Source organism: Camelus dromedarius, chromosome 28 (genome assembly GCF_036321535.1).
Source record: "Camelus dromedarius isolate mCamDro1 chromosome 28, mCamDro1.pat, whole genome shotgun sequence".
Lineage (NCBI taxonomy): Eukaryota > Metazoa > Chordata > Mammalia > Artiodactyla > Camelidae > Camelus > Camelus dromedarius.
In genome coordinates, this window is record NC_087463.1 from 21571623 (window position 1) to 21587458 (window position 15836).

The window sequence follows — 15836 nt, forward strand, 5'->3', positions numbered from 1 at the left end:
TGTATTCTTGTCTACATTTAATGGAAAGAATCTTAGAGAACTTACCTTGCTCAAGGTTACAAAATAACCTCAAACATTATTTTACCTATGTTCTCATTGGGTTCCAATTTCTCAGAGGGACACATTCAAGTTCAGATTGTTCAGCAGGTTAGGCAACTTACCAAAGGGCACCCAGGTCATGAGTGAAATCCCGAAGCCACAGTCACTATCTGATGTCACTACCTTGGTCTGCCCTCACCCTGTGGGTTTACTGAAGGTGACGACTCTGGAAATGTGATAGATTTTCAAACAATATAGCTGGAATATTTTTAAATGGTACTTTAATATCAAACATTACAATTTTCTAACCATTGATGATCTCCATACATCATGGATACCTTTTAGAAACTGTTACTAACACCCACCAATTGATAAGACTTTTCCCTTGAAGAGTGTGCTTTATTTATCTCTTCAACTGCCGCGTCTCTTTCCGAAGTAGTTTGATGATTATCTTCCCATTTGGGAAATCTGATTGGTCAAGGAAATTCAAAATGCAGGTCTGATAGAAAAAAAAAAAAAAAAGGCCCCAGATTATTTAAATAATTCACTCTTCTGGCCAATGGTAATGAGGTGAATTCTCCAAGCAGGAAGTCACTTGATAGATGAATATGTCTCAACATACGTATATACGCATGTGCACAGCGGACACATTTCATCTTTTCTCCACATTTAAGATCAAGACCCCTTGAACCGAAAATGAGCTTATTTAGAATGGAAATGAACTGGCATCCTGAGTGAAGAAATCATTACTTCTTTCTACAATCTTACTGCTGCTCGAAAGCAAACTCATACTCAGGAAACACTATTTTAGGGGCCAGACTTTTTGGGACAAACATTTTCCAAGGGGAGATAATTAGTTTTTCTGGTATTATTCCAAAAAATATATATCATTACAGTATCAAATTGTCTGGAATTTTGGTTTCTTATTTCTTATCTGCATTTTGTTCTTTTCTCTTCTCACCCATCCACACATTTGTATCCTATTTCTATTCTACTTTGGAGAGATGGGATGGACAGACTTTTCCCTACTTAATCCAGTAAGTCAGCTAAAATCTCAGAACATTAGATGTAAAGCAAACATAAAAGGACTCTCAAAATTGAAGAGAAGAGGCGTTCAGCTGGGTACCTTGGGACCTAAGAAATAACATGGTGGTGAGTCTCCTGAGTTTTCTTTTGGCTGCATAAATCCCAGAGCTACAGCTGAAGAAGCCAGCAGCCTGGAAACACCAACATGCACAGATAAAAACAAAAACAAAAACAAAATGCAGCCGAAGTCGGCTTGCTCTAGTCAAAGGACTAGGGATGGGTCAGCTCAGCAAAAAAAAAAAAAACTCTCAGACAATAATTGCTGTAATCCAGCCAAATCCTCCAGAAAGCAGTGGTGCCCCACCCAACTCCTGTGAGTACAGCTGAGTGGGAGCCTAGACTTCCACCCTTGCTAAGCAGCAGAGAGGGGCCCAGTCCTTCCTTCTGAAATGGTAGAGAGGAGGCTGAGTTGGAGCCCGAGTTTCACCCCGGTTGGGCAGCAATGAGACCCCTAGGCCTCAGGACGTCGGTGGAAATCACACAGGGAGTCTCTACTTTCACCTCTACGCTCTGCCAACTAAGGAGGTCTCATGGGTAGCTGGAGCTCCCGTCCTCACCCAGCAGGAGCAAAGAGCACCTCTAACTGGGTATCAGGGGGGGTCGGTGAGGAGCTTGGAAGGAACAAGTCAGTGCTGCCCCTTACTCTCCAGACTGGGGTGTCAGAGGAACCCGCCCAAACACAGAATGTTTAGATAAGATCCAGAGTCTCATAATGTAATATCCAAAATGTCCAGGACACAGTGGAACATTACTCATCATATCAAGAACCAAAATATCTCAAAGTGAATGAAAGAAGACAGTCAACAAATGCCAATATCAAAAAGGCAGGAAAGTTTTCATTTCTTGGCAGTAATTTTAAAGTGGCCATCATAAAAATGCTTTAACGAGCAATTGTGAACATGCTTGAAATGAGTGGGAAAAAAACTGGAAATTTTCAGTAAAGGAAATAGAAAGTCTCAGCAGAGAAATAGAGGATACTAAGAAGAAAAATGAAAAAGTTAAGAAGGAAAAACACAATAAGTAAAATGTTTTAAAATTGTGAATGGAAGGGACAGAGGAAAGCACTTGAAGACAGAACAACAGAACTTGAAGATAGAATAATAGAAATTACCCAATCTGAGTAACAGAAAGAAAATAGTCTGGGGGAAAAAAAAAGCCTTTGCTAACAGGTAGGAGCCTGTGGGATGATAATAAAAGATCAAACACTGATGCTACTGGAGGCCAGTTTGAAAGGAGAAATTGTGTGGGGCTGAACATTACTCAAAGAAATAAAGAGTAAAAAATTTCCAAATTTAAGAAAGAACCAAGTATATTCATTTTTCTCTCTTTCAGAATGTCTATATTTATTCACTTTTTTAAAAATCTGCCTCCTAATTAAGAACAAAAAAGGCCCAGATGGGTAACATGTTAAATTTAACTTGTGATTGTATAGTAGTCCTCTTTATTTTGCTTATGCAAGATAAAACATAAACATTTTTGTAACAAATTTTTTCATACCCAGAAACTGTATTATTATTGGGGTTTAAGGAAACTTTTCTCCAACTGGATTCTCTGCGCAGGCAAAATGGTAGTGACATGAAAAACAAAACAAAACAACAAAATAAGTAGTCACTGTCTTATTAAATCATTTATTCAACAAATACTTGTCAGCCATCTGCAGTGTGCTTGGTACGAGAATTAAGCACTGAGGATTCTACAGAGTGATGGCCACCCGGGAAATAAACAAACAAACCCAGATGGTTAAATACAGCATGTACTTTGATGGGTGAAGTATAGTGATCTACGCAAGGACATAGAAAAGATGTCGAGAATGAGGTGTGAAGGATGAACAGCACCTCGCCACGTAAGGGGAGAGGTAAGGAACATACGGGATCAAGGGAGTAGCAGGTGAGACAGCTAGAGAGTGTAGTATTACCAGAAAGTCAATTCAATAAGAAGAAAGGTCTGACCTGTAAAAAACATTTAGAGCATTTCTGTTGAGTAGGAGAATATATTGAAAAGGTTGTTTGTTTGTTTGTTTGTTTGTTTGTTTGTTTGTTTGTTTAAATAGTGGGATATTGACAATAAAGCCAAAACTTCCTCCTTCCCCTCTTACTCAGCAGTGGACAACAGGAGCCGTCGATCTGGGAGACTATTTTGATCACTTGAAAAGCAACATAGTCTAACGGGGAACAATTCATTACCAGATATGATTTTTAGGGTGAGGTGGGGGAAAATATAGAGGGCAGAAAAATGTTTTCTTCTCTGTTTAAAAAGAGAAAATGTTTTCAAGGTGTTTTCTTAAATTATAAATTCAGTCTTTAATTCTGCAAATATTGTGTAGGACCTACCATGCCAGGATCTAATCATTCAGTAGTGTCCAAAGTAGAAATGGACTTACCCTCAGAGAACTGCCTTCAGTGAGGGGCCCAGGAGCCATCAAAAATCATCCAGTTAATTGCATGTTTTCACCGCTTTGGGGCTGCCCCAAGCAGCTGTGCACGACGCTGGGGGAGTTGACCCAGTCAGAAATTTTGAATGAAGAGATACCTGAGGTTTTATTTACTGACGTAGTTAAATAGAATCTTCCTTAGTGAGAAGGTGTTGTATAATTAGAAATCCAGTACCATCATAATTTAATTTTCTGAAATTGCCACAATAGGTGTTGATTTGAATTGATTTAAATCGCTTGTCTCTCATAGCTCGTATTGACGTTACGTGTTCTAACAGAGAGATTACTGAGGATCGTATGAATGTACTGGAAATGGTTGTATAACTTTGAAACAGGATATTGGTGGTTGCAAGCAGGTTAATTTAGAAGTCTGTTAGTGATACGGATTTAAGCATTTTGGCACATTCTGAGTTCATATTGACAAAACTCAGGAAACACAATCTATAAAAAGATATTTGATGTGAGTAAACCATTAGAGAAAAATAATATTCTTGGGAAAGTGAAAATCAACTGTCACACATAGATATGCATTCTGGTCATTTAGACAAATGTAAGTCTAAATAGTCCAATTATCCAAGATGAAACCTGTCACTTGTCCTAGAGTTACAGAAAACTGATAAATTTAAAACTGAATAAAAGATGAAAGCCTGCAGTCATTTATCCAGGAAGCATTAAGTGCCTTGAGTAAGAGATTGTATTTTTTTCAGAAAGGGTTTTGAATTACGTGGAGTGGAATAAAGTATTTAAAATGCCTTTGCTCAGATATCTCAACAGCAGTAGCTCTTCCTGGTATCTGGGTCTTTGGAAAAGTTTGCTAGCTAAGTTTAGTTTCTTTAACCATAATTTTTTACTAGCTTTTGTTGGAGAAAATACAGTCTACCAAAGACTGCGATGCTGGTGGTAGTGGAAGTAACTGTGTTACTCAAAACTCTTAAGCGTTAGTTTGTGTTAGCATCAGCCCGCCTCTCTTCACATTCCCCCTAATAAATCTATTACACTTTAAATGCAGATTGTTAAGAGTTGCTTCTTAAAGTAAACAGAATAACACAATAACAGAGTAAAAAATAGCAAGCTAAATTCTAGAAGAAGAAAAAAAAACCCAATAAATGTAGAAAGAGGGAAAGACAATATTAGGAATTAATATAATACAAAAAATTATAACAGATAGTCAGCAAAGCCTGAAGTTGGTTCTTTGGGGGAAAAAGTGAAATTCAAGCAAAATTAATTAAGGGCTATCATTAGAAAACACTAAGAATTAAAAAGGAACACAGTTTTAGATAGAGCAGATGTTTACAGAGATAAGGAACCACTATGAAGAGATGATGCTAATAAAAATAAAATCTTACATGAAGTGAACCAGAAAATATAACTTACCCAGTATGATTCTTGTAAAAATAGAATGCCTGAATTGATTTATAACATTAAGTAAAGTAAATTAAAAATTAATGAATTAAAACTCTTCTTATAATAAAACTTTAGCATCAGGATGCCTTAGGGTTAAGTCCTACAATTCAGACTAGATAACTCCAGTTTTATAGGACAGCTTCTAGAGAAGAGGAAAAACTTCCCAATTCTTTCCTTTGTGTTAGTTTAATCCTTATTATGCATCTAGACAAAGATCATATAAGCAAGGAAGATTGCAATCAAACTTACACATAAATATAATGGCAAAATGTTAACCAAATATAAGTAGTCTCAATCTCACAGCGAATAAAAATTTTGATTTGTTACAGGAATGCAAAGTATACTATAACATTACATCATTTATTTTGTAAGTCAGCACATTAAACAGAGTACCAGAAAAAATCAATTGTGTGATTAGCTCCAAGGTTGCTGAAAAAACAGTTGCTACAACTCAATTCGTCATTATAGGGAAAAACATTTCAGCACACTTAGGAATCACAGTTCACAGATACTGATGGGTAGATGATCAATCAAATATGTATACACCAGAAAAAATTATATTTATACATTAATATATATGTGTTATATATAGGGTAGTATTTGTACAATGATTGGTAGACCAAAGAAACAACAGAATAAGAGCCCAGAATCAGAGTCCCCCACCTAGGGACAGTGGCTCTATCAACAGAGTTGTCATTGGAAGCCAGTGGTAAGTAGAGGATCCAGTAAAACTACTGAATTCAGATTAAAGATGAATGGAAGGGATTAACCTGCTTCATTGTAATATTAATCTCTTTAATGAAAAATCTTATTTTAATGCTTCACAATTTTCTGTGATTCTGACTGGATCAACAATACAAAGTGATTTTTTATTCTTCAGTAAGTTTTTTGAAACGATTCATCAGTATATCTCTTGTGTCAAATTTCCCCCAAAATCAGATGTTAAGAAAAGCAACATTAAAACATAAAACTGTCACACTAAGCCATTCTGGATGTAAAGTGTTGGTTTAGGGGGCTCTCCTTAATCCATTTGCAACCATTTCATTTTCATCATCATTCTCTAGATCTAATTCACTCTCCCCCTGTAAATCATGGAATATGTACTTTTCCTTCAGTTACAGCTCGGTGTTAATAATTGAGGTTAACTTTCTATTTTATCTGAATCATCAGAGTCCAGCACAGTTAGAAAATATGACTTCTAATTAAAATGGTTGTTAATCCTTTAGAAAAAGTAAATATATGGATTAACACAAGACATAATCTCAGTTGAGTGGGAAACCTTTCTTTAGTTAGTGTTGGCAGATTTTATGTGCTTGAGATACTGAGAGCCATTGGCGTCTCTGAGACGACCACCCCTGGGGCCACGATAGTTTGTCTACTGTTAAAATTACTTTTAGGAGAGATTTCGAAAATAAAGAGGGTCTACCCTTTATGGCTTGCTTAATTTTCTAATGCAGATCTTACTAAGCATTTTATGTTTCCTAGTAGTAGAGGACACTTGAGGATGGAGTTAGCACATGGCAAAAGTAATTCCTATTTTATTTTACATGTAGGTTTTACATATGTAAACCTCTGGTTCCTAGTATCATTAGAACAAGATCCACATTTTAAAACGTCTATTGTGGTTCACTTCTCAAATTCTGTAAGTACTGTTTCTGTAAAGTTTCATGCCTTACTAAGTTTATAATAAATACACTGCAGCATGTTAAGTTTTGGCAGGAGAGTTGCAGAAAAGCATGTCTTCGCTGTTTCAGTTTTACGTTAAAGCTTTTCTCTGGTTGTTTTGGACACACTTGTAAAACAATTACCATCATTTGGGATAAGAGCAATGTGTTCATTCACATTTTTTATCGTAATAACCACAGGAGATATATAGATGATTATTAACTTCTACGTGAAAGTGAGAAAAATATTTACGTATGAAATTTTTGTAATACCATTAAGAATTTTTAAGACTGCCTGGCTGTTGCAAAATCAAGGATCCAAAATAACCATCTAGAGTTTTAATTGTGAAGTTTATAAGTATTGCCTACCAGGGCATAAGTAAGCTCTTTATAAATATGTGTCTCTTTCATTCTTATCATTCATTTGTCATAATATATACTGATGCAGACATAAATGCACTCACTGTCCTTTTTAAATTTGCTTGCATTGCTTTCAATTCGTGCTCAGTCTGAGACACATGTTTTGGCCTCCTTTTTTTAAAAGTTAATTTGGACTGTATTAAAATTTGCAACTTTTACTATGTGAAAGACACTGCTAAGATGATTAAAACAAGCCAAAAACTAGGAGGAAATATTTGCAAAAACATAATATCTGATAAAAGATGGGTATCCAAAATATAAAAAAAAATTTCTATTTAGAACTTTTTTATTAGACTTCATTTTTTCATATGCTTGTTTGAGATCTTTATATCTTCTTTGGTGAGATGTCTGTTATCCATAATCTTGGACCCCTTTTTAATTGGGTTGTTTTCTTACTGTTGAATTTAAATAAATTTAAATAATTCTTGGTATATTTTGGGTGCAGTTCTTTATCAGACATATTTTGCAAATATTTTTTTCTCAGTATGTGTCTTGTCTTCTCACTCTCCTGACATTGTCTATTCGGAGCAGAGGTTTTTAATTTTGATGACGTCTAACTTATCAATTATTTCTTTGGTGATGCATCTCAAAGTCATCATCAAACCCAAGGTCATCTTGATTTTCTCTTAGGCTACCTGCGTTCTACGAGCTTTATAGTTTGTGCTTTACATCCAGGTCTGTGATTCATTCTGAGCTGATTTCTGTTAAGGATGTAGTGTCTGCGTCTAGATTATTTATTTATTTATTATTTTCATGTGGATCCCTCTTCCTGTACTAAAGTTTCGCACACATTTTGTTTCAAATTAGTTCTGGGACTCTTCACTAATTAAAGCAACTAAAATACATGTGACATTGTCTATTATTAAAACCATTCATTGCTCTGTTGACTACTGGTAAGAAGGAGTGAGCTATCACTGAGCTGCCATTAACTCTGGACGAGAGGGAAGTAGACGTTGACTTCGGAAGGGATTTCTCCAGTTCTTATTTTTGATTCCAAGACATGGTTAGAGGAAGAGTGTTAAAAGATCTAGGGGTGGGGGGTGATATCAATAATATACACATTGCATTTAGGTTTCAGTTGCCAGACTTTTCAATGTGAGTCAGAATCACCTCTCCTCCGAATTAATTTGCTAGTTGAGACAAAGCAAGGGTCAACCCCCGCCCCCAAATACATCACAACAAAACAAAAACATAAACAAAACCTTTGGTAGAGTGTAGTACAATGGATCCAGAATGTGGAGGTTGCTATTGCAAATGAATATGTTATACATCACTGGCTCTCTGCTAGCCTGGTGTTGGGGGAGTGAACTCAGGATTGGGATCAGAGACGAATTCTAGGTGAACCACGCCTTGGACTGTTTGCCCACCTTGAGAATTATTTCTACTCTCAGAACCACACTTTCCTCATGTGTAGCACAAACAAACTTACAGGAGTATTGTAAAGATAGGAAAAACCTATATAGCTCTTTACCAGGAATATATTAGGTCCTCTGCAAAAGGATACTCATCTCCTATTGCAAGGAAATAACAAGCTTCCTGCCTTTTTACCTCTTACTTCCAAAATCGCAGTGCTTGTCATGGGGTTTTATTATGACTGACTTATCTGAAATGAAAATTGTAAATATTTGCAAATCTGTTCCTGGAACATCCACCTTGATCTTAGGTGACTTTTTGCTGGCCTGCAGAATGCCACGTAGTGCATCTTGTTGGCGTTTTTCTCAGTTGACAAGGTCCATTTACAAAATGATTGTTATCTTGGTAAAACATGATGAAAAATAATACACTGTTTCCTCCTGTCATTATTTGAATTGGCCGTTGATGCGTTTTGTTCTTTAGAAAAAAAACCCTTATGACAAGAAATATTTGTGTTGAGTTTGAAAGTTTAATAACTTCCCCCTACTAAATAATTCCTACCTCAAAACACCGTAGGCTGTAGAAAATATTTTTCGTATCTTATAAATGAAAAATGGAGTCTCCCGGGATAAAAAGAATTGGTACTCAACTCTAGGTCATTTTACTGAAAATCCTCTCTTTACCTCCTTGTGTTCACCTATCACAAGATGCAATGCAGCTATGAAAACAGCAAAAGAGAGTTAAGAGTAAATGTACCGAGAAATTCTATTGATGTTCAGTAATGGTGAGTTAAATCTCTGGCTCTTCTAGGCTGCTATCTTAATGTCACTTTGTGCCTAATTTAATTGAAATACAGAGAAGCTTTTTCCCAGAGACTATTGCTAGGTACTTACTCCTTCCTCCAAGGGTCCTTACGAAACATTTACATAGAACGTGTCAGGTGACACCGTTCCGGTTTTGTAAAACTTACGTTCTAGATAATATACACTCATTGCAACCTGTCATTGACATCCTTTGAGCAGTGTCAAGCAGTGACAATCGATGAAGACTGAGCTGGCCAATGAGTATGTTTAGAAATGGCCCAGTCATTATGCTGCATGCCTTAAACTTATAAAGTGCTGTATGTCAGCTCTGTCTCCATAAACTGGAAGGAAGGAAGTAAATAAATGCATAAATATACAAGTAAAAGAAATGACCCAATATTTATCCTTAGGAATAATTACGACATATTTCACAAGGAACTCAGACAATTCTTATATGCGCTTTTAAGAACTGTTTGAGAACCAGTGTCTGCTTGTTTAACTTGCTTTCATACTTCACTCTCCCCAACTCCTAACACCTCATAATTGAGCTCTTGGCTCTTACATTCAAAACTACGTCCTGCTTCTCTTTACTGAGACATTCTTGCCTTGATTCTAACCCCTGCCTTCTTAAGCTTCAGGTTTCAGCTTAAACATCATTTCTTCCAATAACCTCCTCTGATTGCCTGATGCACTGCAAGTCTTTCCCATAGCACCTGGCAGCTTTTCTCCTTTATGAGTTGCTGCCCAATTTATACTTATGTTTATTTTTATTTTGACAACAGTATATTCAGTGTCTGAAAGATACTCAATAACTACTCTTTAAATAGCTGAATAGTAGGACATGTATATATTTTTCTCAATGTTTAATATGCATAAAATTGGAGGTCATTAAATCAATAAATATTTTAGTGTTTGCTTGGTTAGAATATACCAATTTTACATTAAAAATTTTTAGAAAATATTTTTCAATACTGCCTGTATTGCATGCAATTCATTTAAGACTAGTACCCAGTATTAGTTAAAATTCACAGTATATTAGAGTTAAAATTAAAATGTTTTAGGATTTTTTCCTTGAGCATTGGAAGCAAATCAATGGAATTCTATTTCAGTTTGATACAATCATTATTAGAATTGCTTACAGTAAACTCTGATAGCTTAAAATACTACCTGATCTTTCTTTCATCATTTTAACTTGCAGTTAATTGAATGGCTTTTAAGGTGGTACATTTTCATATGATTCTTGGAAAAGAATAATCTGACAGAAAATAATTTTATAAAATGAAAACAAAACCAAAACTGCTTATATTTATGATCCAATTTTCACAGAACCTTTACCTTTTTAATGTGTGTTATATACCTTAATTTATCAGGTAATTGGTATGGCAACAAAAATCTTCAAATAGTAAATAATCACACATCATTATTTAAGCTTTGCTGTTATGCTGTTAAAAGAATTCTTTCTTCAATCATTTTTTTTTTAAGATTTAGAATTTATTCATTCAAACCATCTATTACATATTTAAAATCTTATTTCTACCTGTTATCTGTTATTAGGTATAAAATTGACTTCAGCAATTTCTTTTAAATGCCTACAGTTTTATAAAGACTTGACACAGCATCATATTTGTCCTTGACCAAAAATACATTTATTCTCCTAAAATTAATTTTTCATCTCAAAGTTGATGACTTTTTATTCCAGCTTTATTATTTTCATTCTGATAAGTGATGTGCTGTTAGTCAAAAAGTTTAAGCATTAATCTTAATAATTAAAGTAATGTCATGTTCTAAATTGGATTGTGAAATACTGTTTTCACCTCACATCCCAAATAGGCACCCCAAATGTCAAAACCACATCATCTAAAATTTGATCCCTTAGTTTATTATATTTAATTGATAAACAAGGTCTAGTGCCAAGAATGTAATTTTAGTTTCTTGTTTTTTAGAAGCTGGAGCCTCTCTTAGATTTGGGAACAGAACATTTTCTACAATAATAGCACAATTACATCCGTATGAAAAAGCAGTTTTTAGAATTTTTAAAATCAAAATTCATTTCCAATGATATTATTGAAGTCTAACATTTTCTTAATGCTGACTTCTCTTTTAGAACTTAAAATGTCAATAAAAATACTTTATAACAGTATAATACTATTCAATACTTTGAATAGTACTTTAAACTAAATTAGCCATTAGGTTTTAAAACCAACTAATGTAAAAATAAGTAATTTCCAATTTTTATCTGTAACAAATAGTTTTACATAACTATCATGTTATGTAGTTTAGGAAGCATTTTAAATGATTGATCTTACTCAGTTCTTACAATAACTTGAATTTGGTGGGTTTCGTGTTCTCATTCTAATTTTATTCAGAAAACTGAGGAACAGAAGGTGTATGTCTTGTCTAGAATCAACCAATAGTAAGTGACAGAACCAGAACTAGGTTCCACTAGTTTTTCTCTTGTGAAGAGTGGCTTCATTGGAGAGATTAATGCCACAAGTTACCTGGACATTTGGGTATACATATGCCAAAGGGGATAAACGTATATTTTTGCTTAAATTATATCACCACGGTGTTTCTTCTCTAAGTAGTACATTGCTATACAAAATGCTTTCCCATCAATTTAATTAATTTTACTTCTCACAGATCCTATCAGGTAAGAGAGTAAACTGTCCACATGAGGGAGGTGAAGTTACCTCCCTGAGCTTACCCAAAGAATCAATAGTGAAGTCAGGACTAGAATTCAGAGCTCAGGATGAGCAGTTAGAGCTATTAATCACGTCTACTTACAGCATCCAGAGCAAGGGGAAGATGGGAACAGGCAAATATAGTTCAACCTCACTTTAATAATAAGTGAACATTAAAACGTAACAACACTGCAGAAAATAAACGCATTTGTTATTGCCTCTTAAAAATCTAAATACAAAAAATGTTAACATAATAAAAATTGACCCAGGGAGATATTAAAATGACCCCAAATCTATTAAATCAAAATTTCTGGAGGCAAGTTCTGGTCATTACAAACATCTCTCTAAGAGAGTCTCATATGCAGCCTTGGCTGGGAACGCTGGAAGGAATGGAGAGGCAAGCGAGTCTTCTGTAAGGGGCCATATCTTAGGCTTTGCCAGTCGCACAGTCTCTGTCCCAACAGCTCAACTCTGCTGACATGGCGTGAAAACCGTCACAAGACATCTGTGAACAAGTGAGCATGGCTGTATTCCAATTCCACTTTATTTGTGGCACGGAATTTTGAATTTTATATAATGTTAATTGTCTGAAATAGGATTCTTCTTTTGATTTTTTTTTATTCAGTCATTAGTGTGGGACCTACTAAAATCGATGGTCAGATTTGGTTCACTGGCCATGGTTTGCCAACCTCTATTCCCTGAAAATCAAACTGGCCATTCGCTCAGGTGAGTTTGACTATATTGTATAGTACTTTAATCACAGCGTATATGATATTTTATGACATTCACTTGTCTTTATTTGCAGAGACTAGCATAGTGCCTGGAAGTTGAAAGGTACAGTAAATAAGTGAATAAATGAGTAAATGAATACATGAACTATATCCATCCAACCAAAATTGCCCAAGAAATGATTTTGTGCCTTCTCAACTGAGACATGTTCATCAATTGAGTGCAGATTGTTGGCAAAATACCATCAGTTTTTCACTTAACGTATTTACTTGACAAATTTGGGCTGTACGGTTCTAGAGATAGTCAAATGAACCAGGAGGACAGGTGTGTATTTATCCAGGGCATGGTCTGGTCTTAGGGCTTTTGTATTGTTCTCAACTTTTCAGATAAATAGAATTTCTTTTTAAAAATTGTATAAATGGACATATCCATGAACCTTTCTTAGCGGAGGCCTGTTTGCTGGGTGCCTGGCCTTTGGGCGACTACAAATGCTACACACTGCTTTTCTGTGTTTCCTGTGTTTAGCTGGGGAGATTGCAGGCTGCAAATACATCAGAGTCAGACAAGAGGGAAACACTCGAAGCAGAAAGACGAGGACTGGAGAGAGAAAACAGAAGGCTAAAGGTCCAGGTGAAAGAAATGGAAGAGCTCCTGGACAGAAAAAATAGATTAAGCGCAAACTCTCAAGGTCCTGATTTCAAGACATCACAAATTGAACTGCAGGAGAAAAACAAGGTATGAGTGTATTGCGGGCGGGCGCTCCTGGGAGCAAACGTTGCCACTTCCTGTGCGTTCCCTCCGTGGCGTCTCCTGGGTGCCGCCTTCGCTTCTGCGCCCCTCACATCTGAGTACCTCCTGTTGTGCTGTCTAATATCTGACAGCCTGATCTTTCCCACTGTAGTAAAGAGACATAAAAAACGCTGTTCATGCATAGGAGAGTGTGATGAATTTTGTATGAAACTGTTAGAATATGACAATCTGATGGTTTCAAGCTTTTCCAGAACACGAAGGGATGGACTTTTGTGTTTTTGGTTTCCTGTTACAGTTTTGTCTTTGTGTTTTCTAAGCCATTGATCTTATTTACTTTCTTTCTTTCTTTTTTTTTTTTTAGAAAGGCATTAAGTTTTAATGCACGTATTTATTTAATTACAGTTATGACCAATTCTATGATGAAAAATAGAGTGTTCTTTGATAGGAGGTAGAGGGGAGATCTGAGTCTGGGTGTGGAGTGGGTTTCAGGGAAGGCTTTCCAGAGAAAGTGACAATTGATCTTATTTTCGATAAGTCTGTCTTTCCATTAGTTTGGGCAACGAGACAATAAGCATTTGTCAGCCACTATGGTTATCTGCGTAAACATTTAAATGTAGCTGGTTTTACTCCTCTTTGGTTTCTTTTCAGCCTCAGAAAAATTATTTTTGAGGCAATTAAGCACATTGTGTTACAAATAGCTTTTATAGGCTACGGCAATAAATGTTAAAACTAGAATTAAATGCAAATTTTGACTTCGGGAAATTTAGGTTGTTTTGGAATTGTTTTATCCTGAAGTCAATAGACATAAATTACTGTTATCAATGGGATTTTTTTTTTGATAAATGGCTTTTAGATTTTTAAAATATTCTCTTAGTTGCAGTTATAATTTATGTGTGTGTCAGTATACTGCAAAACATATTCATCTTATTTCCATTTCTTCCATTAAACTATCTGTAGTATCTTAATGCACAATTCTATTTTTTCACTCAATTCTTTTAACAGTAAGTTAAAAATATGTCTGAAAAGTTCGTATTTTTGAGTCAGATAAGTAGTTAATACTCATATGAGCTCTAAAAGCTAAATAGGCAGAAAAATTGAATTCCGTATCACTCTTCCCTATTCTTTGTGATTCTAGGGATTTATTGCCAATGCAAGATTAAATTGCATTAGTGTTTCATGACTTGGCAATGCAAATATCTAAAGTTAAATGTTATAGTGAGTGATCATAATTTTCTATTATATAGATTCATAAACCATCCATAATGGCTTCTAGTTCTGACATATACACAAATAATAAATGTATAGAGAATTTTTTGCAGATTGCTACTTGTGAAAGCACAAAACTATTTCAGTTATGGAACAAGTTGTGATCATCAAAATGTCTGTTTCTCTTTGATTCACTTGAACAGAACAGGCATTTATTTATATTACGCTCTGTTCAGTCACTGCTCTAGCTGCTGGTGACGTGAAAGACGAATGAAGCCATCATCCCTGCCCAGCACGGGCTTCGAGCCTGTCTAGGCAGATGAACACGGAAGTTGTTATCAGTAATACGTTGCGATGATTTGCTAAGAATAAAGTGGAATGAGAACACAGATGAAAGAGTAATTTACTCTATTCCATTCTGATGACTTTCTAGTCGTATCAAACTATTGTGGCATAAAGTATGTCAGTTAGGAGACACGAGGGCTGATTGGCGGCTGTTTGGAGCCGGCATATGTCAGCAGGCTTGTCCTGCGAACAGGGCAAGTTTTGACCTGGGCTCTTTGGGACCAGTGCAGTTCTTTTGCCTAGAATTAGACAGAACTTGAGAACTGGGGAGATTAAGGTCTGAACGATGAGTGTGCTCATCAATCGGAAGAATGTTCCTTAAGTGTACATCCTTTTAATGGCAGGGAGGAGGTGCTAGTGACCTTTTACCCTTTCATTAAGAATTCAGACCCACTACTTGAACCAAAATAATTACTACGTATCATGGAGGAGCTGCAGGTCAAAATCCTTAGTGCCACAGAGAGCCCCACAGACCAAAATATCAAGATTCAGATGTCCCCAGATGCAGACTGATCAAAGCTGCATATAGAACATGCCAAGCTCCAGGGAATAGCGAGGATATTATTATACACAAAGCAGAATTGTACTTTTAACATTATTTCAATAAAAACTAATCTATATGTATAAAAATTATGTGCATAAGTACCACATAGGAGTAACAAGTAACAAGCATATAATTACCATTTAGAAGTACCGGATATCTGTATGCATAAAATTACTACATACGTGCCAGGCCAGAGAAGCAGGTGCTGGCAGGTAGGAGACACAACTGTAAACACCACTCATCGTCAGCCTCCAGAAGAGATGTGAAGTGTCTTACCACGTTACTTTTAGCAAATATTTGTGGCAGACACAAGTCTATTTGCTGCTCATAGAAATCTACACATTAGTTCATTTTGTTAATGAATTGACTGATTGTTTCTTG

General features: G+C 35.7%; 1 protein-coding gene across 2 annotated transcripts in view; it reads left to right on the plus strand.

Annotated features, from left to right (window-relative positions):
• CCDC102B (coiled-coil domain containing 102B) overlaps positions 1 to 15836 on the plus strand; it is a 187257-nt gene that overhangs the window by 67791 nt on the left and 103630 nt on the right. For both annotated transcript variants that reach the window (XM_031441764.2, XM_064480425.1), the window contains exon 6: positions 13136 to 13345. In XM_031441764.2, coding sequence (XP_031297624.2) covers positions 13136 to 13345 — 210 coding nt within the window. The remainder of the gene's footprint in view (positions 1 to 13135; positions 13346 to 15836) is intronic.